The sequence below is a fragment of the Panthera leo genome, chromosome B4 (genome assembly GCF_018350215.1).
Source record: "Panthera leo isolate Ple1 chromosome B4, P.leo_Ple1_pat1.1, whole genome shotgun sequence".
Classification (NCBI taxonomy): Eukaryota; Metazoa; Chordata; class Mammalia; order Carnivora; family Felidae; genus Panthera; species Panthera leo.
In genome coordinates, this window is record NC_056685.1 from 11,006,651 (window position 1) to 11,031,181 (window position 24,531).

At 43.6% G+C, this 24,531-nt stretch overlaps 1 protein-coding gene across 5 annotated transcripts; it reads right to left on the reverse strand.

Moving 5' to 3' along the window:
* Positions 1 to 1,049: 1,049 nt before the first annotated feature.
* On the reverse strand, positions 1,050 to 24,514 carry NUDT5 (nudix hydrolase 5). Of its 5 annotated transcripts, none has more exons than XM_042944880.1 (10): positions 24,431 to 24,514; positions 14,185 to 14,292; positions 12,895 to 12,962; positions 8,827 to 8,876; positions 7,748 to 7,855; positions 6,275 to 6,370; positions 5,616 to 5,717; positions 3,894 to 3,902; positions 3,706 to 3,759; positions 1,050 to 1,291 (listed from the first exon to the last, which is right to left on the reverse strand). In XM_042944880.1, the coding sequence occupies exons 2-10, from the start codon at positions 14,245 to 14,247 to the stop codon at positions 1,182 to 1,184; spliced, it is 660 nt and encodes a 219-aa protein (XP_042800814.1). In that variant the 5' UTR covers positions 14,248 to 14,292; positions 24,431 to 24,514; the 3' UTR covers positions 1,050 to 1,181. The 5 variants fall into 5 exon arrangements, with proteins under 5 accessions (XP_042800814.1, XP_042800813.1, XP_042800815.1 ...); XM_042944879.1 differs by lacking the exon at positions 24,431 to 24,514 and adding an exon at positions 24,231 to 24,400; XM_042944881.1 differs by lacking the exon at positions 24,431 to 24,514 and adding an exon at positions 24,227 to 24,400.
* Between the last annotated feature and the right edge of the window lie 17 nt (positions 24,515 to 24,531).

Below are 24,531 nucleotides of genomic sequence, written 5' to 3' on the forward strand. Positions count from 1 at the left end.
TTGTTTTGGAAGTAGAATAGAAAGATATGTGTTTTTTTGCTCACAAAAACCTCTCTGGGTAGCACAGAAGACCTGTAGACAAATGAACTACATCACGCCATTTTTGGCACGAGTACCCTGGTTTTATCTGACTGGAGGGGCCTGAGCCCAGGGCTGGAAACCCAACTTCGGGCTGGCCAAGGAGCATCACCGTGAGACTTTGGCTGGGGGCTAACCTGAGCTTCTGGAGACTTGTGGAAGTCACCATAAGAGCTCAGCCAAAGGACGAGAAAACGGCCCACAACACTGGTAGATGTTTTGAATGACGCGCTTTAGGCATGGAATGAGCTGGAAACAGTCCCCTATTCTCCCCTTTAAGGTAGTTGTATTGGGTTTCCGGTATTTGGTGACCTTGCTGGCTACACTCATGGTTTAACACCAAGACCATAATGCCCACCAGCCATGTAAATGGACTTGGTTTCTGAGGTAAGGGTAGGAAAAGATTCCAAAATATAGGTACTTGCTTGATGGAAGGGCCCTGTATTTTCAGTGGCTTCTTAACCTTGTTACAATGAATGGAATCAGCCACTTTTCATTACCTACGAGCTGGTTTACCCTCGATAGGTAGGCAGGACTGGCCAAATGTAAACATTTGCTCGTCACGAATGTTACTCTCTGTTGATTGTATATTCTCTGCTTTGCAGGGATGTATATTAATTCCATACAGCAATTAGGAGACCAAAAAAGTCCCTACATAGGTCTTTCTTTAAAAAAAAAAATGTTTATAAAAAATCTTTGTTTCAACAGTAATACGGTAAATAGTTATTTGCATACCTCGTTACGGAAGTTTATATGGGGGCTGAGGGTGGGGGGGCGGTTGACCCTAGTTTGGAATTCAGGTCTTTTTTCCTCTAGAAATACCCTTATCTCCTGGACTAGACTGGATTAAAAAACACTGGATTAAACATATCTGCATTTATGTTCTTTTTCATTAATATTTGCTGGAGTTTAGCATTTAAATATGAAGGCTACAGCCTCCCTGTAATTACAATTCCATATCACCACATGCATTCTGTGTTGCTTTTATTTAATGAAAAAACTAATTTCAAATCTACATTAAGCTAAGCTGAATAACAAAGTCTTAGTGAAGGAGGCCTGGTGGGTGGTCTTGTTTGTAAAAACATGGCTACTGTCCTTTGGCCTTAAAACTTCAGGAAAGGCACTTCAAACGGCTTCGTGTTTGCATGTTTCAGTGCCAGAGCATAGGAATAGACCCTGGCGTCCACTGTCACATGTTCTTCAGCTACCAGAGCTACAGGAAGCAAAGAATACAAGTTAGATAAGAGAATAAAGGAGAATACCCCTTATCAATCAATCAATACAGCCTGAGCTCCTACTACGTGCCGGTTACAATGCTAGATAGACATACAGCGGTGAACAGGACCCCTTCTGCCTTCAAGGACCTTGCTCTATTCAGAAGAGAAAAGGATATATAAGCAGGGTTACATTTCCAGCAAAAGACCAGAACAGGAAGAAAGAATAAAGGCAGAAGATCACACATATCAGAGGTGAGGACTTGATGCATTAAAACAGCAAAGCTGTAAGTCTACAGATGCAATCACTACTTCTTTTAGAGTGCGCTCTGGGGCGCTGCCGTGGTGACCCTTCAGTGCCTTATCTCGGGATTCGTGCGTCCTCTCCGCTGCCAGACAGCACTGATTTTCCGCCTACAAGTTCAGCCGCCTGCACGACAGGACTGGAATTCTAGAGAATTCCAGAACAAGGCCGCGGGAGCGTACGTCGTACCATGGGCTTTGAGGGGAACTTCTGTTTCGTTCAGGTGGAGGTTACCGCACCTGGAATCTGTCACTTGTTCTCCTAGCCACTAGTTCAGGCGCAAGCTCAGAGACACGTTGATCCCGGAAGGGAGGCTGGCGTCCTACTCCTCTGTGCAGGGCGGGGGCTGGGGAAGTGCTGAAAGCTATTCTGTGTAACCAACTGAACTCTGGATACTTTCCTCCCAATCTCTCAAATGTGACTTGTGGAATAAGTGGTTTGATTACTATATTTCCATTCTAATAAAGCTAGGAAAACTGGTTCTTCCCCCCCTTCCTCCTCCTGTAGATCTGTCCCCGTCTACCTTCCTTCCTCCCTCTCTCGCACTGTGACTGCCCCCTCTTCCAAGCCTAGATCCAGGGAGGTTAAGTTAGATGGAAGGGAGAAGGACGTTCTTTAAAAGAATACTTCTCTAATATAAAAATGCAGTAAAGACATATAGCATCTAACATTTAAGTCCTTTTGTGCCCACTGTCTTGTTTAATCGTACTCACGCCTCCCCAGAGACAGGGGCGACCTCTCGTTCCTGTTTCGGGAGAAAAGCCGGGAGAGGCTGTGGCACGTGTTCAAGGTCGTAACCCATACACGGCGGAACCTCAGACCCAGTCAGACCCGACAGACTCAAAGATGTGTTGCCCCTTACTGGCAGCCACAGCTCTCTGAGGCAACTAGGGCTTTCTCCAGTATGAGCACTTCTCATTCGGACTGAGATCTTGAGGTACTTGTTGCCTTAGGTCTAGTTTTTAAAAAGGCAAAGCAGGAAGGGAAGCTTTCTAGGAATCTGAATCACAGTAGTTCTTGGAAGCTCATATTTACTTTTAATTAATTTATGAATTTGTATTTATTTTTGACAGAGCCAGAGCACGAGTGGGGGACAGGCAGAGAGAGAGAGAGAGAGAGAGAGAGAGAGAGAATCCGAAGTAGCTCCAGGCTCTGAGCTGTCAGCACAGAGCCCGATGTGGGGCTCGAACCCACAGACAGTGAGATCATGACCTGAGCTGAAGTCAGACGTTTAGCCAACTGAGCCACCCAGGCGCCCCTCATACTTACTTTTAAAACAAGAGAGTCATTAGAAATAAAATTGTAAGCCACTGGTACTTACGGAAGGGGAGGAAGAGACAGCCCTCAAAGCCTCAGGTCAAATTGTGCTTCAAGTTAATTTTTGAAGTAAAAACTTTAAAACATTCAAGTCATGACGACTGTCTGTTCCTTTACAAAGGAGTGATCGGGGACTGAGCAGCCGGCATGGAGGAGAGCTCCCTCTGAAGGGTCTCTGTCACGCTCCGGTACAGCATATCCGAATCTGCCCACGTAGGCTTACTCAATTTTTTACAAAATCCCTAGGAGATGGGCTGGCCAGAAAGTACACAATGTAATTTCATGACCAGTAATTTACTAGGGGTGACGCTGTTAGTTTGGTTCATTATATCAGCGTGTTGCTCTTTGTATATAGCAGATACCTCAGTCTTTGTAGAAAGAATATTGTTAAACTCTCCTTTAACTTCTACCCTGCACGAAGTACCATCCAACATGCTAGCATTTTTGAGGATCAGCTAAGAGATACCTACTTAGGCCTCTTCAGTGCCATGGATTAGCGACATGAGGTACAGAAGTTTTGGCTAATCTGCAGGAATATAGTTTTGGCTATTCTATAGAAAAAAAATCCCATTGGAAGCCTTCAACCCGACAGAGAATGTTTTGCTCCTATTTTCAAACTCAGTGCCACCCAGAAAAGAAAATCATTGTTGGTTAACTGCAGTTCTCCAACATTTCTAGGTATTTGGCTTTAACGAGGAAGAATATAAAGAAATGGAATTATACTTAGTTCCTCACTGAATGGGACTGGGGATGGGGAAAATTGAGAAAACTGGCAGTCTTAAGAATGCTTACCATCAAGTCTCTTCAGCAGGTCATTCTTTGGTAAGGAAATTACTTCAACAAATTCTAAACAAAGAAAGTGCAAGTGAAAACAAAGCTCCAGAATAAGAGAGCCTACCAGAACGCCACAACATGCCTGTAGCCATTTCCACTGCGCTAAGCCATACACACGTCAGCCACTGCTGAGTTGGGTGACGTACCTCCATCTCCTGAAAAGAAACAGAAGGAGGACATTGCAGCAAGGCCTGCTCTGGTCAAACACTGGAAGAGGTTAGTGCAAGACATACCGAAAAGGGTCTGAGACTTCAACAGAGACCTGGGTCTCTACTAATCCAATCTATGTACGTTAGATTCTGTGTGTGATCTATGGAGAATCAGATTCTATAGATTCTATTAGAATCTATGTAAAAAACATTCCAACAGTACAGAATTTGTTCTCCAAATCAAATGTTTAATAGCCAAACTGAAAGCATACTCTATGATAATACACACAGGTATTTTTAAGTTGTTAAAGTATATAAAATTTACCATTTTAACCATTTTTTTAGTGTTTAGTTTTGAGAGGGAGCGAGAGAGAGCAGGGGAGGGGCGGAGAGAGAGGGAGACACAGAATCCGAAGCAGGCTCCAGGCTCCGAGCTGTCAGCACACAGCCCGACGCGGGGCTTGAACCCGTGAACCATGAGATCATGACCTGAGCTGAAGTTAGACGTTCAATCGACTGAGCCACCCAGGTGCCCATTAACCGTTTTTGAAAATACAATTTACAGGCATTAAATACATTCACAGTGTTGTGCAGTTATCAGCACTATCCTTCTCTAGAACCTTTCAGCATCCCGAACAGAAACTCGGTGCCTATTAGTTTACTTTCTGTTTCTGTGAATATTTTAGGTCACCTCATAGGAGTGGAACCACAATATTTACACTTGAAAAATTTTTTTTCTTAAGTAAACTCTACACTCAAATGTGGGGCCTGAACTCACACCCCCCAGATGTGACCGAGCCAGCCAGGGGCCCCCGTTTACGCTTTTTTGTCTGGCTTCCCGAAGCGCTCGGCGCGACATTATCAAAAGTCACCCTACCACAGCAGGCACCAGCGTGTTTCTCTAGCGGCTGGATGGTATTCCACGGGGCATCTACACCACATTTTGTGGGCCCACTCATCTGCTGGTGGACACTTGGGTGGCGTCCACCTTTTGGGGACTGTGCTGCTGACACTGGTGTGCAAGTCCCTACATGAGCCCCTGCTTTGTGCTTTGGGGTATAAACCTCCGAGGGGACTCGATACGGTGGTTCTGTTCACCTCTGAGGACTGGCAGGCTGCTTCACGGCACGTTAGGTGCGTACTTGCGAGTTTGCACATCGAACATTTAAAATCAGCTGTGATGGGCCCCGACACATTCAGGAGCCACCGAGGTGATGAGAAACGGAAGAATATGGCTGTGCCACCTGACACCCCCTTTAACGGGGTGGGAGACGACAGGGAACTGACAGAAGCATCAAAGCTGGAGCCCAAACTTGCTAAGAAATCTAACAGAGCAAGGAAGTTCTTAAACGTTTCTCTAAGTACGGAACTCAGTGATAAGTACTTCTGCCACTCTTATAATACACACAAAGACACACATCTGTGATTCTGAAGGTGTTCACTGTTTCCTCTTCAGACCTCGGGCTCATAATCCTAAGTGGGAATAAGCTCCATACAGAAGATAGGGAAATGTGAGAATTTAACATTTGTAAAGAACACCTAAAAATCAGTTAAGTGTTAAAAATGCTACAGGACCCACGATGAGCAAAACAGCCCAGAGTACTGATGAAGTATCTAGAAACCTGTTCCTCTTCTCACAGATCAAAAACCAAGGCAGTAGCAAGTTAACCAATCATCAGTGCGACAGAACCACCTTAACCGCGGCCGGTGCACACTCACCTGGCTTTGGCTTAGGCCTCACGTTTTCAGCATCATCTCCGTTGATCGTTACCGTCACGATGTGTGTGGTACAGTTTGTCAAGCCCGGATCCATACATACAGCTGTGGAGAGAAGCAAACGCTCAAGTTCAGACACCGGTCCGACACGACACGTTTCGTTACTTAAATGCCTTCGGAAGGAAACCAGGCTCATGATTCACAGTGCCCACGGAGCCCGTGCGGGAAAACTACACTCGGCCCGATAAACTCAGTATACGCTGTGGGACAGCACAGCATACGTGTTTCCCTCCAGAGTTCCTGGGTTAAGCGCGCTAAGTCTGGGGGTGAGACGGTGCTGACATGTTGTCAGGTCCTTTCACCACATTGAGAAAAAAAATCTAGCGAGGAGCCTGGCACGTGGATGAGGTAATAAAGCTCAGGATCTGAGAAACTCTGGAAGGTAAGCGAATCTCCCATCTCTTCTCCAGCTTCAGGGCCTCCTTGTTCAAACCTGCCCTCGCGCGGAGAGAGACTCGCCTGTAGACGGTGACCGAACCTAGTTAGGATTTCTCCTCCGTGGATGAGCCTCAACGCAAGATCCTTTACACCACGCACAGTGTAACGGCTGGCTAATTTTCAAGGGTCTGTCCCCAAGCGCACGCCCGGAGAGCAGTACAAACCTGGAGAGCACTCTGCCACATCACCTTTGTAGCCAGTTTCTTCCTCAAGTTCCCGAAGAGCTGCTGCTTCCGGGCTTTCGTTATCATCGATGAGACCTGGAAGTCCAAATCCTTTGTGAGGTGCGACAGGGAAACCCTCTCCTGACGTACCGCTGGGAGCTACGCGAGGAATCAGAGGACTGTGGGAAGCGGTTGCACGGGTGACACTGAGGCTTGGAGCTTTTCTGAGAGAAAAGGCAGGGACGCCTGGGTGGCTCCGTCGGTTGCACGTCCGACCTTTGATTTCAGCTCAGGTCATGAGATCGGGCCCCACGTCATGCTCAGCACTGGGCATGGAGCCTGCTTGGGATTCTCTCTCTCCCTCTCCCTCTGTCCTTCCCTTGCTCACGTGCTCACCCTCTCTCTCTTTAGGAAAGAAGAAAAAAAAGCAAAAGAATAAAACCCCAGGCAGAGTAAGTAGGTTCCGACAGCTGTTCCTCTTATTCAGACCTCGACTGTTCCCGTGGGCATCTCTGCAGCACAGACAGCACGGACCCGTGAGGAGAGCTGGCCTGGCTCACGGACCCGGCTCTGTGGCATGGCCCAGGAAGCCTGTCATTCTTTTCCGTTTTCCTCACGTGACCCTGTCACCTATCTTGCTTTCCTCCCTCGCAGAGCAATACTGAGGTCGCAGAGAAATGCCCGGATGAGGATCACCTGTGAGGAGGACGGAAGGCTGGCGGACTGGGGGCAGGGGCCGTGCTCAGAGCCAGCAGTAACCAGGGAGGCCAAGTGGGGAGGACGGTAGAACTCGGATTATTTCACCCGAAAGGAGATGATGCGAAGAAAAAAGTGAAATGCAAGCTATTTACTTACTTTTCAAGTTCTTAATTTCTTCAGTGAAATGGCGGGTACATGAGAAAAAAAATGGAGCTGCTACGCGTTATCGTGGGCTAGAATTTCAAAGTACAAGACACAGCCCACTAACGATAAGTAAATGAGATCTAATCTCTTCAGATGGGAGCAGCCCAATTAGGTCCTATGATGACACAGTACTTCAAACTCTGGATAGCTCTTTCTGCGCAACTCAAGAGAATATTCTAGTGGAAATTAAGGCAGTTTCCCTGGCCTGTGTATATACAGGAAGATCAAGCGGTCTTTTCCAGTCACGGGTTTTGGAGTTAACAGTCTGGCCTTGTTACTACTGTTTCTTATCAGAAGCAGACTGCTAGTGATAGAAAATGAACTCACCTGACAAATTAGGGAAGAACAGTTACTCAGAGAAGCCAGAGAGAATGCTGCTGAGAGGACGGGTGGCTTGGGAAGGTCAGACCCTCGCCTCGCTTTGGGGGGTCAGTGCATCAAAGACTGCATCTGAGGGATGCTTTTTTTTTTTAAAACTTAAAACCACCGAGACACATGAAAAAGTGCTAAATGTCCAAGCACTGCCCTTCTGGCTGTTCTAGGTGCTTGGGCCCGCGGTGAGGGACTCACCTGCAGGGAACTCTAGGCAGTAGCCTCCCATGGGCGGTCGGAACTGCTTCACCAGAACGATGCACTCGTAATGAAGTGTCCGCTGCAGCACTGGGATGACCGCCACCCCTGTGACCAGGAGATAAAACCAAGGAGGTCCCTCATGAAAGGTCAGGGAGTACCTGGCACAGGGTCAAGGACCACATTCCTGCCTACGCTAACCTCTGCCGAGACCTATTTCTCAACCTGCAGCAGCCAGGCCGTGTTCACTGATCTACGTGTGCTTGTATTTCCTTTCAGCAGTAAATGGAGTCAGTCCCAGTGTTTGTAGTAGATGCTAAGTTAGAGTCTATTGTTTTAGGATAAAGGACCTTTTCTCCCAAGAGAGAGGTATTTTACTTACAACAGAACACGGACAAAACCCCAGTGCGTTCTGGAAAACACAAATTGCCCACAAGGAGTTCTTGGCTACCTCCCTCCACCCAACTCTCCCGGCAGACCGAAACAGCAGCTGTGGCAGCTACTCGGTTTACTTCCACTAAAAAGAGAACAAGATGAAAGGGAGGAATGAAAGGGAAAAACAAAGACCTATTGCCCACTTCCCCCAGAGCACAGGTGATTCTCAGGATCTTTGCAGTCAGTGCATTTATGCCTAGAAGGGAATGTGAACTGAATGGGTAGTCTCTTCTCCTAATTCCGCATCCTTCTCAATTTATAAAGCAACTGGTCCGTCATAAAGTAGTGCCAAATATTTTTCCAAACTAAAGGCTCTCACCTAGGTCCTTTGAACAGAACACAGGATTTCTAGAAGTCCTATCTAGATGCAGTATGTGGCTTCAAATTATACTGACTTCTGTTTGGCTATAAATATTAGTATACCTTTCCCTCAAAAACACTGGGACTGAAGCCAGAAGTTATTTACAGAGAAAGCCTGATTTAGCCACAAAGCACTGCAAAAAGGAAGACCAGACTTAAACATAAAAGACCATAATCGAAGAGAGCTGCTCTGAGGTCTGGGTTAGAGTAAAAAGAACCCCGCCTCTTGCAGTAAAGCACGGTGACTTCCTCCATGAAGAGTCGTAAGGGGTTTGCACTCCTACCATCGGCCGACTGCCCCTTCCTGGTCGTACGTTTCACCGTTTCCCACGTTCTGTTCAGGCAGAGAAGCAAAAACAAAATCACTAACGTCACAGAGGAGAATGCCCTTGGGTTTTCAGTCCACAACCAGAACTTTACAAATGCGAAGCATGCGAGTGTAATAACGATAATGGCCAAGGAGACCACGACAGTACAGATCTATATGGGAAAAGCCAATTCCATCGTGCTTTCCTGTAGCTTCTGAAACTTTTTCTGAAGAAAACGTGCCACCCTACGCCTGACCCTCTGAGCGCTATCTAAACAGAAGGCCTACTCATCGCTTGAGCTGCCTTTCAGATCATTCACTGGGAAGATTTCAGTTTGATCCTAAATCTACAGGTTAGCAGTAAATGAAAGTATTGACCAGTCTGTGCAAATTAAGCTCCTAGGAGAATTCCAGCCTTTTCGCTAAGAGGAAAAGATACTCTGCAGAATAGGAACCACTGAGACAGTTATTTATATGTGACCTAAATAACAATTTTAGAAAGCAGGGCCGTCCCATTTACTAATTGAGGAATTATTACATTTAGGTGAGTGCTCTAGTTTGCACGTGTGAGATCTCTCTCATCTAAGGGGAAAATGGGCCAGAGTGGAGAAAGTGAGATGAGGAATGGTAGGTTTCTGCTCCCTTTTATGGCTTTATTCCCGATGGGCTGTTTGTTTCTGGGGAACAGCGTCCTGAGAATCCGGTTACTGGTACAATGCTGTCTGAAGGGGAAGGACATATGAGGCAAAGTCCCCTTCACTCTCTTCTCCCTTGAACTGGAGAGAAGCAGTGGTAAGAAATGAAAGTGGAGAAGCAGATCAGCTTTGGATCTGGGAGAAGTAAGACATCTGAGTGGCTCTGGGGGCCGGAGTAAGGAAGGCGTCAACATCCGCCTCCCTCCAGAAGAGCAGGAATGATGAGACGGGCCACGTGGGGGGAGCCTCGCACTTTTTATCTGGCTGGGTTGGACTGTGTCACGTTTCTGTGAAAGAAATCCCGGTATTTAGTCTAGTTAAAAAAGCCCAAAAAACACCTTTCTGTAAACTGTAGATCTCTCAAGATTATACCCCAATTCGAGCAGCGAGTGTGTCAAAATGAACCCGTGAAAGCCGAACGCTGCTGTGACGACTCACGACTGTCCGACATTCCTGTTAGTAACAAGAAGCCAACCAGCAAGCAACTCTGGTAAGTAAATAGTACAGATGGCAAGAGATGAAAACCTTTTCAGCTCTCTGTGCCACCCCTCAGGGTTAGAAGGCAGTGCTGGGAGGAGCCGTGAAGGCGCCATCCCAGATACTCTAGGAATAAGGGAAACAAAAGAGCAGCATGGTTACGGTTAAGATGCTGTAAAATAACCAGTAACGAGCCATACATCGTGAACCATGAAATATAAACGCACTGACACGGGATCCTAGAACAGGGATGCCCCACGGGAGCTCCGGTCATCTTCAAGGGACTCTGAAAGACGAGCGTCTGACCGCGTCAGACAATCTCAGTCTCCACCCGCCTACCAGCTGAGCGCCCAGCCACACATCCCGTGAGACCGTTCCCTCCGGTGTAAAACTAGGGAGTTAAGAGTATGGTAGCTCAAAAGCCTCTTGTGGCGTTAGAATTCTGATTCTAGTTAAGCGACTCCGTTTTCTGAGGAACTGTCATAGGAGAAAGCTTGCTCTGCGTTCCTCCCCGGGTCAACAAACGCAGGAGGCAGGAAGGGCACCGAAGGATGACTTCAGCTCTGTCCCGATGTCCATCAGGGGCACACTGCCAGCATAGGTTTGCGCTACTCGACTCAACTCCGTATCCGTATCCACGACTAACATGGTAGAACAGAGGATTTTCTAGCTGCTCTCATCCTTACCGACATGCTTTTGCATCAGGTAACAGATAAAACATTTTATGAGTTTATACGTCATGACCTATGGCAAAGCACGGGGATTCCCTCTTCAAAGCCTGACACTCCGGTAGGAGATGTCAGTGCTTTGCCTACGAGCTCCCCGGAGTTCACGAGGAAGACCTGCGCGTGCAAGAAAGGAGGTGAACATGCTATGAGCAGGCCACATAAGCAGGTACCCGCTAGGCTTTTCAGTGCATGCCTCAGCTACTCAAACAGACTCCCCGGAAGTGAGACCTGGACACGAGTATCCCGAAAAGAGTCTCCTCGTGATTCTGACGCACGTCCCTGATTAAGAAATGCTGAAGGAGGAAGAGGAGGCCCGTGAAGAGATGCACCACCGGCGCAAACCAACACGTACTCTTTAATTAGTGTTAAGAGGCGTATTTGTGTTATAAACCGTAACAGCTTAACGGGGAAGAGAGAGCCAAACTCTATCGCTACAAACTGGGTGCCAATCTACGTTTTCACAAACATCAGTCCATTTGAACATACTGTGTTCCTTCAGGCTCGGGGCTGGCCACGTGTCTGTATTGTATTCCTGTCCCCACTATTTATTTCCTGTTTAGTTCTGCACATCGGTCTCTTTAAACAAGTGTTCTGCCCAAGGCAGAACATCCACTGTGTTGACGGGCGGTAGCATGGTTGGCTTTCTCGCTTTGAGGTTTTAATTTAAGAGTGCTATGGATAGCTTGAAGTTTCCCACAGCTCTCCAACACTGGCCCTTAGGAATATTTTTGCTAGTTTAGCAGAGATAATTAAAGTGCTTTCAATTACTGGCAAGTCCGTGTACTTTCACGCTGATGACAGAAGTATTTCCTCATGAAGAAACTCTGTATTCTCATTTGATCACTTAGCAAATGGAGTTTTTTTTTTTTTTTTTTTTTTTTTTTTATGAATCAATATATCATGTAATCTGGATACTTTAATATTTAGTTACATTTTTATATTTTCTCATTCTATCTCATTCCTTTTCATATTTCACTAGGGAAATGTTTAATCTATTTTAACACTTTTTTTTCTGATAGTTAATTATAATTTTCAAAAAATTTCTTTTCAGGGCAGAGTGACAGGGGCCGAAAGAAAAAATTCTAAACAGAAAATGTGGAAAACAGAAGAAAACAGGTTTACCACACAGATGCCATTAATGTTCTGCCAATTTTCCTTCTAGCCTTTTCTTATATATTATTTGGAAAGAATTTAAAAAGCATATACACAATTTCCTATTTTATCATCAACTTAATAACTTTTCTCAAGTTGCTAGATTGTCTTCAGAATCTGCTTTGTAGATAACTGCATAGATTTTACCAAATGAATACACTAAAAAATTATGTCCCCATTTTTAAACTGAGAATTGACATACAATTTTGTATCTGATGTGTACAACATAGTCACTCAAGTTATATACATTACAAGTCACCACAGTAAATGTAGTAAGCATCTGTCACCCTACAGAGTTGTTATAATATCGACTGTATGCCTTCATACTGTACATATTCTTTTATCATGCTACACTATAACAATTATTTCCCCATTTTTAAGATGGTTAGGGTGCTTTCGATTTCTTTTTATTTTTTTAATTTTGTGAACATTTTTCATGCATAAATCCGACTCCAAACAGTCTCAGGAGTGGGATTACTTGGGTTGAAGGGTGTTATATCTTTACGAGCAATTGGTACATACTGTGAAATGTTTTGCAAAGCTTTTTTTCTTTTTTTCCAATTTACGTTTCCATGAGCAAGGTGTAAAGCATGTAAGTTTTACCTCAAACCCAGCAATGTTCTCTCCTTCATCCTAATTTAGAAATTAAAACCTGGTATGATTCGGAGGAGGCAATCTGGATTGTTAATTACTTTGCTGCTTTATTGGCTTCGATAGGGCTTGGACCGAAATTTCAGGTTCATACTAATCTACTCAGGGAGAATGGTGTTGAAATCAATTCCTGATTAGTTAATGTAACAAATTTACAATGTGATTGTATTCCGAGATGAGAAGTGAGCCAAACATTCTGAGAGTGGGAAAATACTGAATTAGATTTCTCCTTTAAGATCGAGTTTACAATGAGAAAAGTATCAGAGTTCATGTCAAACAGTAAGCGGAGACCCCGAGAACCCGAATACCGAGCATTTTACAAAAGGGAAAAAAATCATTTACCTTATTTTACCAGTAGGATCCATGTACGTTGTTTTTTCAAGCTTGACCCATTTTCCTTCTGAAATTAACTAAAAGGAGACAATAAGTTGGGAGGCTTTTAAACCGAGGATTTTATTTAGAAGGTGTGTTTTCTTTCAGATTTTCTCTGTGTGGCCCCCCCAGGGATCACGGTTCCCTCCCAATAATTAGTGCAGGTTTTCAGTTCAAAGTATGGAAAGCTATCTTCCTGAAGGGTGGTTCTACTTCTTTTTGGAGTTTTGGAAGTAATACTGAGAGATGAAAAGAGATGATAGTTGAAAAAATCCTGGCGGCCGGGGGTTGTAGGTAGAGAGGGAGGACGAAGAAGTGAGGGGTTTTCTGGGACCCAGCGTTCTATGCTCTGAGCCTGGGGCCCGTCACACAGGTATGTTCAGTAGGTAGAAACTCCTCGCTGACGTTTTAGTCAGCGAGACATGGGAAGGCTGACTGAGGAGACCGTGTCCAACGACTGCATTTCCAGTGACTCGTGGGTTTCCCACCCGATCTGAGACAGGCAGCCCAGGGTCATTCTGCCTAGACACCGAGTTTCGGTTACGAGGACTAACGTTCCTACGGCACTATACTGAACTGAGAGGGGAGTTTCGCTGCGGACAGAAAGCAGTAGCCTTTTTCTTACTATCCTATCTTTTACTTCTGGCCGGCAGCAACCTAATAATTATCTGCAGATCTATTCACAGACAACATGGAAAGATTTTTAAATCATAAACAACCGCAGGAAGGGGTCAAGATCAGAGTTCCAAGATGAAGGACTTAAAATTTATCCATTCCAATGCTTCCTGCAGGAAGAGACTTATTAAAAGCTAAATTGAATAACATGTAAGACGTACATTAGTTCTGGAATTCAGACTACAACTAACAACTTAGGTTTTTATTGTTCTTAAACATATATGCTGAGACCATAAACAGCTAACGAAGATGCGAGGCTTAAGTATGAAATGTCTAAACCCTAAAACTCCCAGAGGACTAATTCTTCTACCCGGGCAAACTTTTATTAAAATTTGAGACTTTTTGTACGAAGAGCCAAAATCCACTTTAAAACAGTCTCAATTTCACGAGTGCATATAATGAAGAGATACACAATTGCTCCCACACAAGAGCAAAATGTCCCTGAGTCCTAAAAAGGGAGCAGGAACAATGTTTAAAACCCGTCTTTAAGAATTAAATACAATCATTTGAAACGACAGTCTACACATTTCATTTGGACTTGGCTGTGTGTGGGGAGAGAGCAGGGTAGTGAAAAACAATTTATACCTCCTCTGAAATAATAGACTGTTTGGTATTTTGAGAAGGATCCGCTGGTTCTTGGTTTTCCATGTTCAAACCAGTCAGTCTTTACAATGCTCAGGCAAGAAGTTCACGCTGTAAGATAAGATTTGTTTAGGCTACAGTTATTTTTCCGAATTCAACATTTGAACAGAGGCTGCTGGTCAAAGTACTTAACATGGTGAAAGACTTATTTGTCATCAAAGCTGCTTTGCTCACGTGAGCTTGGGAGAACTGCCCTAGAGGGAAGGTCAGTGCAGAGGCCCCAGGAAACATCCAAAAAGAACCAACAGCCGGCCCAGTGAGATTCAGCCCATGTGGGCTGAGCTCCTCCTGGGCGGGCATCAGGCACTTACATATACATTCTTGCATTTTCTGACTCCAAATTTAAAAACTTTCCAGGGTAAACAGTTCAAAAATTGTAAACCATTCCTCACTCCCACCCCTTAACTACTGTCCCTTATCTACCCTTTACAGCTCAACTGTAAGAGTGGCATGGGCTGGGTCTTTCTACCTCCCGTGTATCTTTTTTTCTTTTTTTGTTTTAAACTGGTAGTAAATGGATATACCATTTTGATAATTTCAAAATGTGCGGTTCAGTGGAATTAAACACAATCTCATTGTGGCCCGTTCACTTTGAAGTTTTAACACATTATCAGAGTCACGGTTGTCCATGAGCTGACAAGTACCACCATGTCTGTTGTGGAAAGAGAAGGCCCCATCTCTTTTGTTATCCACTACTACGTCCTCTATTCTTGGCTTATTCTCCCGTTTGTACCCTGAATGTCTCAAAATCTTTTTCTGCCCTCAAAATAGGCTGAATAACCTGGCTGCATACAGAATTATGGGCTGAAAGTCACTTTCTACCAGAAATATGCAGGCACTGCTCAGTTGTCTTGCTTCTGGTGCTGCTGCTGTGAAATCTGAAGCCATTCTGATTCCTGATTCTTTTTCTATGTGGCCTGTTTTCTTTCTCAGGAGATCTGTGGTTATTCATGCCTTCACGCAGACGTTATTGCATTGGGTACTCAAATGGGTCCTTCTTTTTTTATTGAATGTGGTGGACATACGATATTATATTAGTTTCAGGTATACAACATAGTGGTTCAATGTTTACATATATTATGAAGTCATTCCCATGCTAAATCTACCACCATCTGTCACCAAAGTTGTTACAATATTAACTATATTCCCTATGCTGTACATTATGTCCCCGTGTCTTTTTTATAACTGAAGTTTGTACCTTTTGATCCCCTTCCCTTATTTTGTCAAGTGGGTCCTTTCAGTCTGGAAACCGTACTGCGCTTATGGGGAACTTTTCTTGAATTATTTCACAGATAATCTCCTCATTTTCTCTTTCTTTCAGGAACTGTTGCACTTCCTGAACTGATCTTCTGTCTTGTCTTTTTCATTCCTATTTTCTGTTTTCTTGTCATTTTAAAACAATTTATTGTTTTTATTTTAGAGACAGAGAAAGAGCACGAGCAGGGGAAAGGGGCAGAGGGAGACAGAGAGAATCTGAAACAGGCTCCATGGTAACCAAGATGGTGTGGATACTGGCATAAGGATAGACATAAAAACTACTGGAAAAGAGACTCCAGAATTAAACCCACAGATTTATGGTCTTTTTTTTTTTTTTTTTTTTTTGAGAGAGAGAGAGCGAGCAGAGTAGGGGGCAGAGGGAGAGAATCTTTAGCAGGCTCCATGATCACTACAGAACCTGATGTGGGGCTCAATCCCATGACCCTAGGATCATGACCTGAGCCAAAATCAAGAGTTGGGTGCTCAACTGACTGAGCCACGCAGATGCCCTGCTTAACTGATTTTCAACAAAAGTGCCATGTATTCAAGGGGGATAAAAAACAGACTTTTCAAGAGATTGTTCTGGGCCTAGATACGTACATTCAAAAGGACAACAATGAACCTCTACCTAACACCATATATAAAAATTAACTCAAAAGAGATCAAAGATCTAACGTAAGAGCTACAACTACAAGACTCTTAGGAAACAAAAAGTGTATATCTTCATGATCTTAGGCAATAATCTCTTAGATGTGACACATAAATACAGGCATTCCAAGAAAATGCAGATGAACCGGACCTCATCGAAATTAAAAACTTGTGTGCTTCAAAGGATACCATCAAGATGGTGAAAAACTACTTACAAAATGGGGGAAAAATTTTATAAATCTGATAGAACTCTATCCGAAATATGCAAAAAAAAAAAAAAAATCCTTAAAACCCAGTAATTAAAAAGACAAATAACATAATTAAAAATAGGCAAAGGACTTGGATAGACATTTTTCCAAAGAAGATACACAATGGCCAATAAGCACATGAAAATATGTTCAGTGTTGTTAGCCATCAGAAAGAGGCAAATCAAAACCACACTGAGATACCACAGTTCACCCCTATGATGATGATTATAATAAAAGACTGATAGGGGCGCCTGGGTGGCGCAGTTGGTTAAGCGTCCGACTTCAGCCAGGTCACGATCTCGCGGTCTGTGAGTTCGAGCCCCGCGTCAGGCTCTGGGCTGATGGCTCGGAGCCTGGAGCCTGTTTCCAATTCTGTGTCTCCCTCTCTCTCTGCCCCTCCCCTGTTCATGCTCTGTCTCTCTCTGTCCCAAAAATAAATAAAAAACGTTGAAAAAAAAATTTAAAAAAAAAAAAAGACTGATAATAACAAGTGTCGGTGAGGATGTGGAGAAACTGGCATACGCTGCCAGAAGGCATACAAAATGGTGCAGTCGCTTCAGAAAACAATCTTCCAAAGGTTAGCCACAGAGGTCCCATATGACCCAGTAATTTCACTCCTAGTATATATACACCCAAGAGAAGTGAAACGTGTTGTACACGAACGTTCAGAGCAGTATTATTTGTAATAGGTCCAGAGTGGAAACAACCCAGATGTCCATCATTTGATGAATGGATAAATGAAATGTGGTATTCCATTCAATGGAATAATATTCATCCGTACAGGGGCCCCTGGGTGGCTCAGTTGGTTAGGCATCTGGCTTCAGTTCAGGTCATGATCTCACAGTTTGTGAATCCCAGCCCCCACTGCCAAGCCTCCTTGGGATTCTCTCTCTCTGCCCCTCTCCCACATGCGTGTGCTCTGTCTCCCTCAAAATAAATAAACTTAAAAAAAAAAAAAAGGCAATGAAGTACTGATACATGCTACAACATGGATGAACCTTGAAAACATTATGTCAAGTGAGAGAAGTCACACACAGGCGGCCAAATATTGTAGGATCCCATTCATATGAAATACCCAGAGTAGCAAATCCAGAGATACAGAAAGCAGAGTAGTGGTTGCCAAGAGACTAGGGGGAAGGAGAGAGTAGGGAGTGACTGCTTATGGGTATGGGGTTTCTTTTTGATGGGAAACATTCTAGAATTAAATAGTGGTGATGGTGGCACCATCTTGCAAATACACTAAAAACCAGGGGATTTTACAATTTAAGAAAGTGCATTTTATGGTATGTGAATTGCATTTCAATTAACAACAATCACCTCTGCAGTCTTAAAACCCCCAAGAGACAAAGAGTTGGGTTGTTGAAAGCCACCTTAAATCTAAAGGTTGACAAAGCCTGGGAGTCTAGTTCAAGGAGCCCTGCGTGACTGAACCCAAGCAACCATTCTACCGTTCTCTGGGTGTATATTTTGCCTGATACTCAACACGTATTTCTGTTGTAAAATTAAATGTATTTCTGTTGTATTATTAAGCTGTGATCAATACGGTTCCTGTGGATTATTACGTGGGCAAGCCTACGATTTCAGTTTCCAATAAGGACTTTGGCAAAGAAGCAAAACTTGAGGCCCTAGGTAAGAAAAAATGACTTTATGCTAAAAAAATAAAAACCACTTAATAAAGATGAGAGAAAGAAATGTTAACACATTTTCACACTCATTTAAACCTTGAAGAGATACGCACAAACTGTATTAATGTTTGTAAAAAAGCACACACACAAACCAACATCAAGTGTGTGTCTTAGGTAACTCGGCGAAAGCACCCCGCAGCAGACCCACTGGAAGTGAGGCTGTCTCGTGCTGCGAGGACATAGCAGTGCACACGACAGACAAAGGTCCTGTCCTCCAGGGGCTCGCTTTCTGGTGGGGGGGGGAAGGGAGGAAACTGAGGAACAACATACATAATTTATGTCAGAGCCGCTAAGTTTATGAAAAAGGCCAAGAAGAAGAGTGGAGAAGATGGGGGGCAGGGGGGGAGTGGAGTGATCAAGAAAGCTCCCTTTAATTTTGTGACATTGAATGGAGGCTTGAAAGTAATAAAACAGTAAGCTATGTGGACATGTAGAGGCAGTCATTTAGCTACAGGCATATAGCATAAGAAAACAGGCAGTGATTCCTGGTAAACTTTCAACTAGCCTTGGTTTATACATGACAAATAACCTACATTGTTAGAGGCAATCAAAACAGCATGAAAACTCACCATTAGCTAAATCAAAGGTTGGCTGCTCGTCACTATTTGTGGTCTCTACACCCAAATAAAAGAACTTCATCTACCTAGATTTTTATCTTCCAGATTTCCATTTCCTTTCATTAGTAACAAATACATCAGAGAAGGAATTATTTCCTCTGCTTTTAATTCTAACACTTAAAAGAAAATAACCTTTAGGCAACTAAGCGACCCCATTTATTGCACAATGTAATCTGTCTAGAATGATGCAAAATACTTGGATTAATTTTCTACCTCCTCTTGAAAAAAACATTTTTTTTTTAACATTTATTTGCCTTTGAGAGACAGAGACCGAACGCAAGTAGGGGAGGGGACAGAGAGAGGCAGACAGAATCTGAAGCAGGCTCCAGGCTCTGAGCTGTCAGCACAGACCCCAATGTGGGGCTGGAACCCATGAACCGTTAGATCATGGCCTGAGCCGAACTCTAACGCTCAATTTACTGAGCCACCCAGGCACCCCTCTACCTCCTTTTGAAAAATGGTATTTTGACCCCGAATAACTTTTCTGTGCTTACCCAAACTTAAAAACAGCGAACTGCAGACCTCACAAGTATAAGCACCACCAGAAGTTCATAAAGGAAGAGCTAAATAATCTGTCACTTTTTCTATGAAAAGGGTTCTTAATCTGGATTGCCAGTAAATCTAGACAAAATGGAGAAAGTCCCCCAGCCCCAGGTGAGTATCTTTAGGGGCAAAGGGGCCACCAGCTCCTTTAAATTATCTGCTAGGTCTCCTTATCTTTGTATCTTTATAGATTCCCTTAGATTGTCAAAGGGATTGTTGATGGCCCAAAGGTGAAAAAGTACTTTTCTGAAGGACTGCTCCTCATCTACTACTCTTCATTTAACCAGGTTAAACTCCCTTACAAAACAGTCTCTGTAATCAAAAGCTGGATTTTTGGTCAGCAAATGTTAAGCTCTAAACAGTTGTTTCAACAGATCATATTAAAAAATACTGAAGCTAGAAATGTTAGAGAGCTAGAAAAACAAAAAACAAGCTACAAACATAAATTACATGAAAGAAAAAAAGTGGCAAACAGGGCTGGGACTCTCTAGGGTAATTACTTGGAATGCAATCAGCCCCAAGGGGCAACAGTATTTCGCAGCAATCTGCTGACAGTGTAAATAACTGGAAAAAAAAAATGAGGTTAAAGGGTGATTTCCAAAGTATATTATTCACCCTGTGATTCCCAAAATGTTCAGGATTATAAAAGCATCTCAAAAATGCTACTGAAACAGAAAAAGAATATTATTTTTAGCAGCATTTCAAAAACAGAAGCTAAATGGTGCCATTTGGGGACAGTCATTACAGGCAGTCATTACACGTAGGCTTAGGCAGCGCAGAAACAAATGAGGCTCTGCAGCCTGCGCCCCCCTCCCCTTACTGTCACAGAGCTTTCCTGACCTGATTCAATGCTATTTTGAGAGTTAAAAGTAAAGTGTAAATTTTCTCCACTTCATCAGCTAGCATTTCAAGTCACCTACATTTTACTAATATGCACATTAGACTTAAAATAATATCCGTATACATACTGTTGAGTTGTTTTAATTCACATAACGCATTTTCGCTTAGTTTGGTCTGAAACACTGAAGGTCTATGATGTGTTTGCTGTATGATTTTTCCAGGGCACAAAAAACTCTAGTGAGGGAAAACATCAAAGGATTGTTAGGAGGGCCATACAGTGATAGGCAGGAAGCTAGCTGGCTTTATGAGCATGGGCAGTTCAAACATTTGGGTAGGTATATACTAAGTGTAAACTGATCCATATTCCTGCCTTTGGGGACCTTATAGTTCAACTCGAAAAGAACCAGAGGGTATGCCTGGTTCTCTACGACTATCCTAGAGATAATGCGATATCAGGGTGTTTTAAGTGCGTGACAAATCACATCCACTTGGGAGGCAGGGAAAATCGTAGACTTTGAAAAGGCTGCTACTAAGAGGTCATTAAGATATGATTTAGATACCAAGAAGGCAGGGAGAGCATTTGAAGTAGAAGGAACCAGATGAAAAACAAAAACACTAACTGGGGGAAGGGTTGAGAAAGTACAGTAGAGTTGGGCCAACTCTGTTGTTCTCAACCTTTCCCTCCCAACCCCTTCCAAAACAAACAAACAAACAAACAAACAAACAAACACCTGAAGCCAAGCCCACACATATAATGGATGATGTTAATACTTGCAAACTCATTTCCAAGGGCTTACGCAGATTTGGATGGATGCCTGACCCTCCCCCAAATTTGCGGGCAACCCTAACTGGCATGCCACAAACTCTTGTTGCTATGTAAACTCCTCTTGAGGACAGCACTTAAATTCTCTGCTCCAGGGAAGAAGGGAAAGGGTTACTTTTTCACAACCTCAGGTATTTCAGTCTCAGTAACAAGAGTTGGACTCAGGTTAAGAGGGAGGGAAGTTCGCACTCAGGGTTGTCATTATTCAGTTATTACCATATCGGAATCCTTGCAGTTTGCTGAGGTTGCAAAGTGAAGCAAAAATCACAAGAAAAAACACGCTGGCTCCTCTCTCCCAGGTAAAAACTAAATATTGGAAACACCATTTATACTCAACCAAATAAAAGGTGTGGAAACTCAAATCGTGAGCAAAGCTGATGAACCAAAGTCAGGCAGTCGGAACAGTTTGATGAATAGATCGAGACATTTACAATAAGGCATTTTGAAAGAAATTAAGTGGGAAAGGGTTAATTTTTGCAAAAAAAAAAAAAAAATTTTTTTTTTTTTTTTTTTTGCAAAAATAACTTTATGACCTTGTAAAGTCAAACATCAAATGCTTAGGTCTGACCAAGATGCCATTCTACATTCTTTCAGAATAATTACACAGAAAAAACACTTGATTTACAATGAACAATAATCAATTAGTATCACTACAGTTAAGTCTTGGTTATAGTCATAAAACTTTTAAAAATTCAGTTTTTTTTTAAGATAATATTTTGAGGGGTCCTTCTTTGGTACCACTTATGGTAAAATTTCGGTATTCACATCAAAAGGATCCACTTCATATGAATTTTTCTTTGCTGACAACGATTATCTTGATAATGAAGACTTCCTGTAGTGAATTTGTTAATTATGGAAAGTCATCGAGTTTCTTTTCTTTTCTGGCAGATGTGGGGGTTGGGTGGGCAAAGAGGTAACTAACATTCTACTGAAATTATGCTACTTGGTGATTTATAATCATTACATTTAGTTCCGGCTGGGAACTAATTACCCTTGGGAAGGTTAATTGGTTACAGCCCTACAGTAATGAGACCAGCAAAGAACCACGAGTCACAGCCCAGGCAAGAGAGAATGTAGGTTTGGTCTAGGGTGGCAGCAGTGGCAAGGAAACTTGCACATGACACCTTATTACTTGTCCTAAACCAGTGTTTAGGGACAGGGTTTCCAAAGCTACTTGCAAGAAGATGTTCTTAAAGGACATCGGGACATCAGGAGAAAGGGGCAGTACAGCATTCAAACATGGGCCCACCAAGTTTGAGATGGTGGCAAGATATCCAAGTGGGTAAAACCAGCAGGTAGATGGAAATATTAATTTAGAAGGGGGATTCAAGGAAGGAAATGTTTTTCCATTATTTAATTTGGAATTGCGCAATAACCCCCCCTTCCACAATCACTTAACTGTTGATATTTTCAGGCATGCATGAGAAAAAGCAACTATTTCCATTGTTGTAAAGGTTTTATTGAAGCAACATGAGTATAAACACTTCACGGCTAAGAAAAGACAAATATGGTGGCTAAAAAATAATGGAAGGGAATTTAGCTGTACCATTCAGAATACTGGCACATCTGGTTGTAATGTTGATTTATTTGAGGCTGGTTAAATGTGTAACTAGTTACTTAAAATTAACTGTAATCCTAAAAAATCACTGAACACTGCTTCTCAAGTATAGAGCCTGAATAGAAGACATCTGTAACAAATTCCTTCCCTGCAGTGTTTATATTTAAGTTTACAAATTTGGCTGCTTCGGCACAAATAACTGCAGCTCTGTATTAATGCTTTGCAGCTGCCTCAACCTCGACACTCAGGTTTCCTGGGCTGCTAACATATTACTCCTCCTGAAGTGACCGTGTTCCCAGTTTCTACTTCCTCCTATACACCTGTTGATTATCTTCAACAGAAAATACCTTATCCCAATTCACCCCCGCACTGCTAATATTTCCTTCAGCAGTAACCTGTTGATTTCCAAGTCAAATCAAAACAAAACAAACATTTAGAGGGACTGCTCCAACCCCCCCTCCCCCACATCAGGTCTCTCCTAAATCTGGCAGTCTGGCACTATTCTCCCAGAAATATATGGAATATTGCTTCATTGCCCCTCAAAACAGAAAGAACTGCATAATCTTGGCTCTCCAAACACTTATGAAAAACTACTGCCCTCCCCTCCCCCAGAATATACTGCAACATTGTAATTTACCTCTGCTTGGAAAAATGTATCTTTAAAAGTGATGCTCCCAACTAAACCACTTAGCCAGTAGCATTTTTGAGAAAAACAAACCATTGAACTCTTTGGGGGAAGAGCTTTTCACTCCAAACAGGCAGAGGATCCTGTAATTATCCTAATGAATACTTTTCTACAGAGGCCCGTAGTCGGTGGGCTTCCTGCTTTCTAACCTAAAACTGCTTAGCCCGGAATGTGCAATTAAAAACAAACAAACAAACAAACAAAAGATTTAAGTAATTTCTACACCCAACATGGGGCCTGAACTCACAACCTGGAGATCACCGGAGAGCGTGCAATTTTAAAAAGATACCTAAAATACACGCCCTTAGACAGACGTGACTGGGGCAAGTCCAGGGCATGTAGTTGTAAGAAAGCTAGGTTCTAAAAGGCATTTCTCAGCAACTAGAATCTGATTCTTTTGAAGACACAAACAAAAGTTTACTTTTAAAATATGCTGTTGTCTCGTAGCCATCTGATAACGTCATTACGGAAGAGATAAGGAAAATAACGGAGTGGTGGAGGCAAGAGAAGGAAAAAGAATGATACTGCAAATTTCACTAGACTAGAATTCTTCCAGTCTTATGATTCCAGCATGGCCCGGCTACTGATACAATCTGGCTGTATTTTTCCAGGCTGTTACTTTGGCAGGGCTGGAATAAATGAATTTCACGCTCAAAAGAGACTCCTCTCCCCTTTCGTCGGTGTTCCCAAATTTCTCTCTCCTCCTCTACCTTCAAAGTCGAACCCCCAGGAGCGTACGGCCAGGATTCTCTCCCTATCTCTCCTAGTTCCCCTCCACGAACGAAGAGGTGCTATCATCCTCTTTGCAGATGCTTTAAACACTGCACTCAAATGAAGTTAATTGCAGTGGTTTCCTGCTTTCTCTTCTCCGAATAGTCCAGGCTCTTCTACCCCAGTCCCTGGTTTTCTCTAAACTGGCCCTCCTTTCCGCGCCTTCGCAGCTGCCGCCCCCTCGCTTCCCGGGTCGCGCACCCAGTCCGCAGACTGGGACACGCGCGTGGGGCTGCCCGCACGCACCAGATGTGCTCCCTCCCTCTTCCCCAAAGAGGGGATTGTACATGATTGGCCCGCGCCCAGTTACCTACTCCAAGGTGTGGGGTGAAGGGGAGGGTACTCCTTTGGGGAGGGGGACGAAAGAAGAAAGCACGAAGCCGAGGCAGCAGTCTCAGAAGACACCGGTGCTACTGCTGGAGGCAAAGCCTCACCTCGCGGTGATGAGGATGTGCACTCGGCCCCTCCCGGTACCCGTAGAATCCCCGCCCGTAACCTCGCCTGAGAAAGTTACCTTCCGGGGCGGGGCACTTCTTAGATGCCGCTTCTCAACACTTCCGGAATTCCTTTCCCGGGACGCGAACGCCTCGCGTGCGTTTGTGCGTGTGTACGGGT

Excerpts from the sequence above, each read along its gene's own strand:
- NUDT5 (XM_042944880.1), bottom strand. The coding sequence starts at position 14,247 with ATGGAAAACCAAGAACCAGCGGATCCTTCTCAAAATACCAAACAGTCT. Across the intron at positions 12,963-14,184 it reads AGTCTATTATTTCAGAGGAG|TTAATTTCAGAAGGAAAATG; the intron begins GTATAAATTGTT and ends GTCTCCTTTTAG. Across the intron at positions 5,718-6,274 it reads TGTGGCAGAGTGCTCTCCAG|CTGTATGTATGGATCCGGGC; the intron begins GTTTGTACTGCT and ends TTCTCTCCACAG.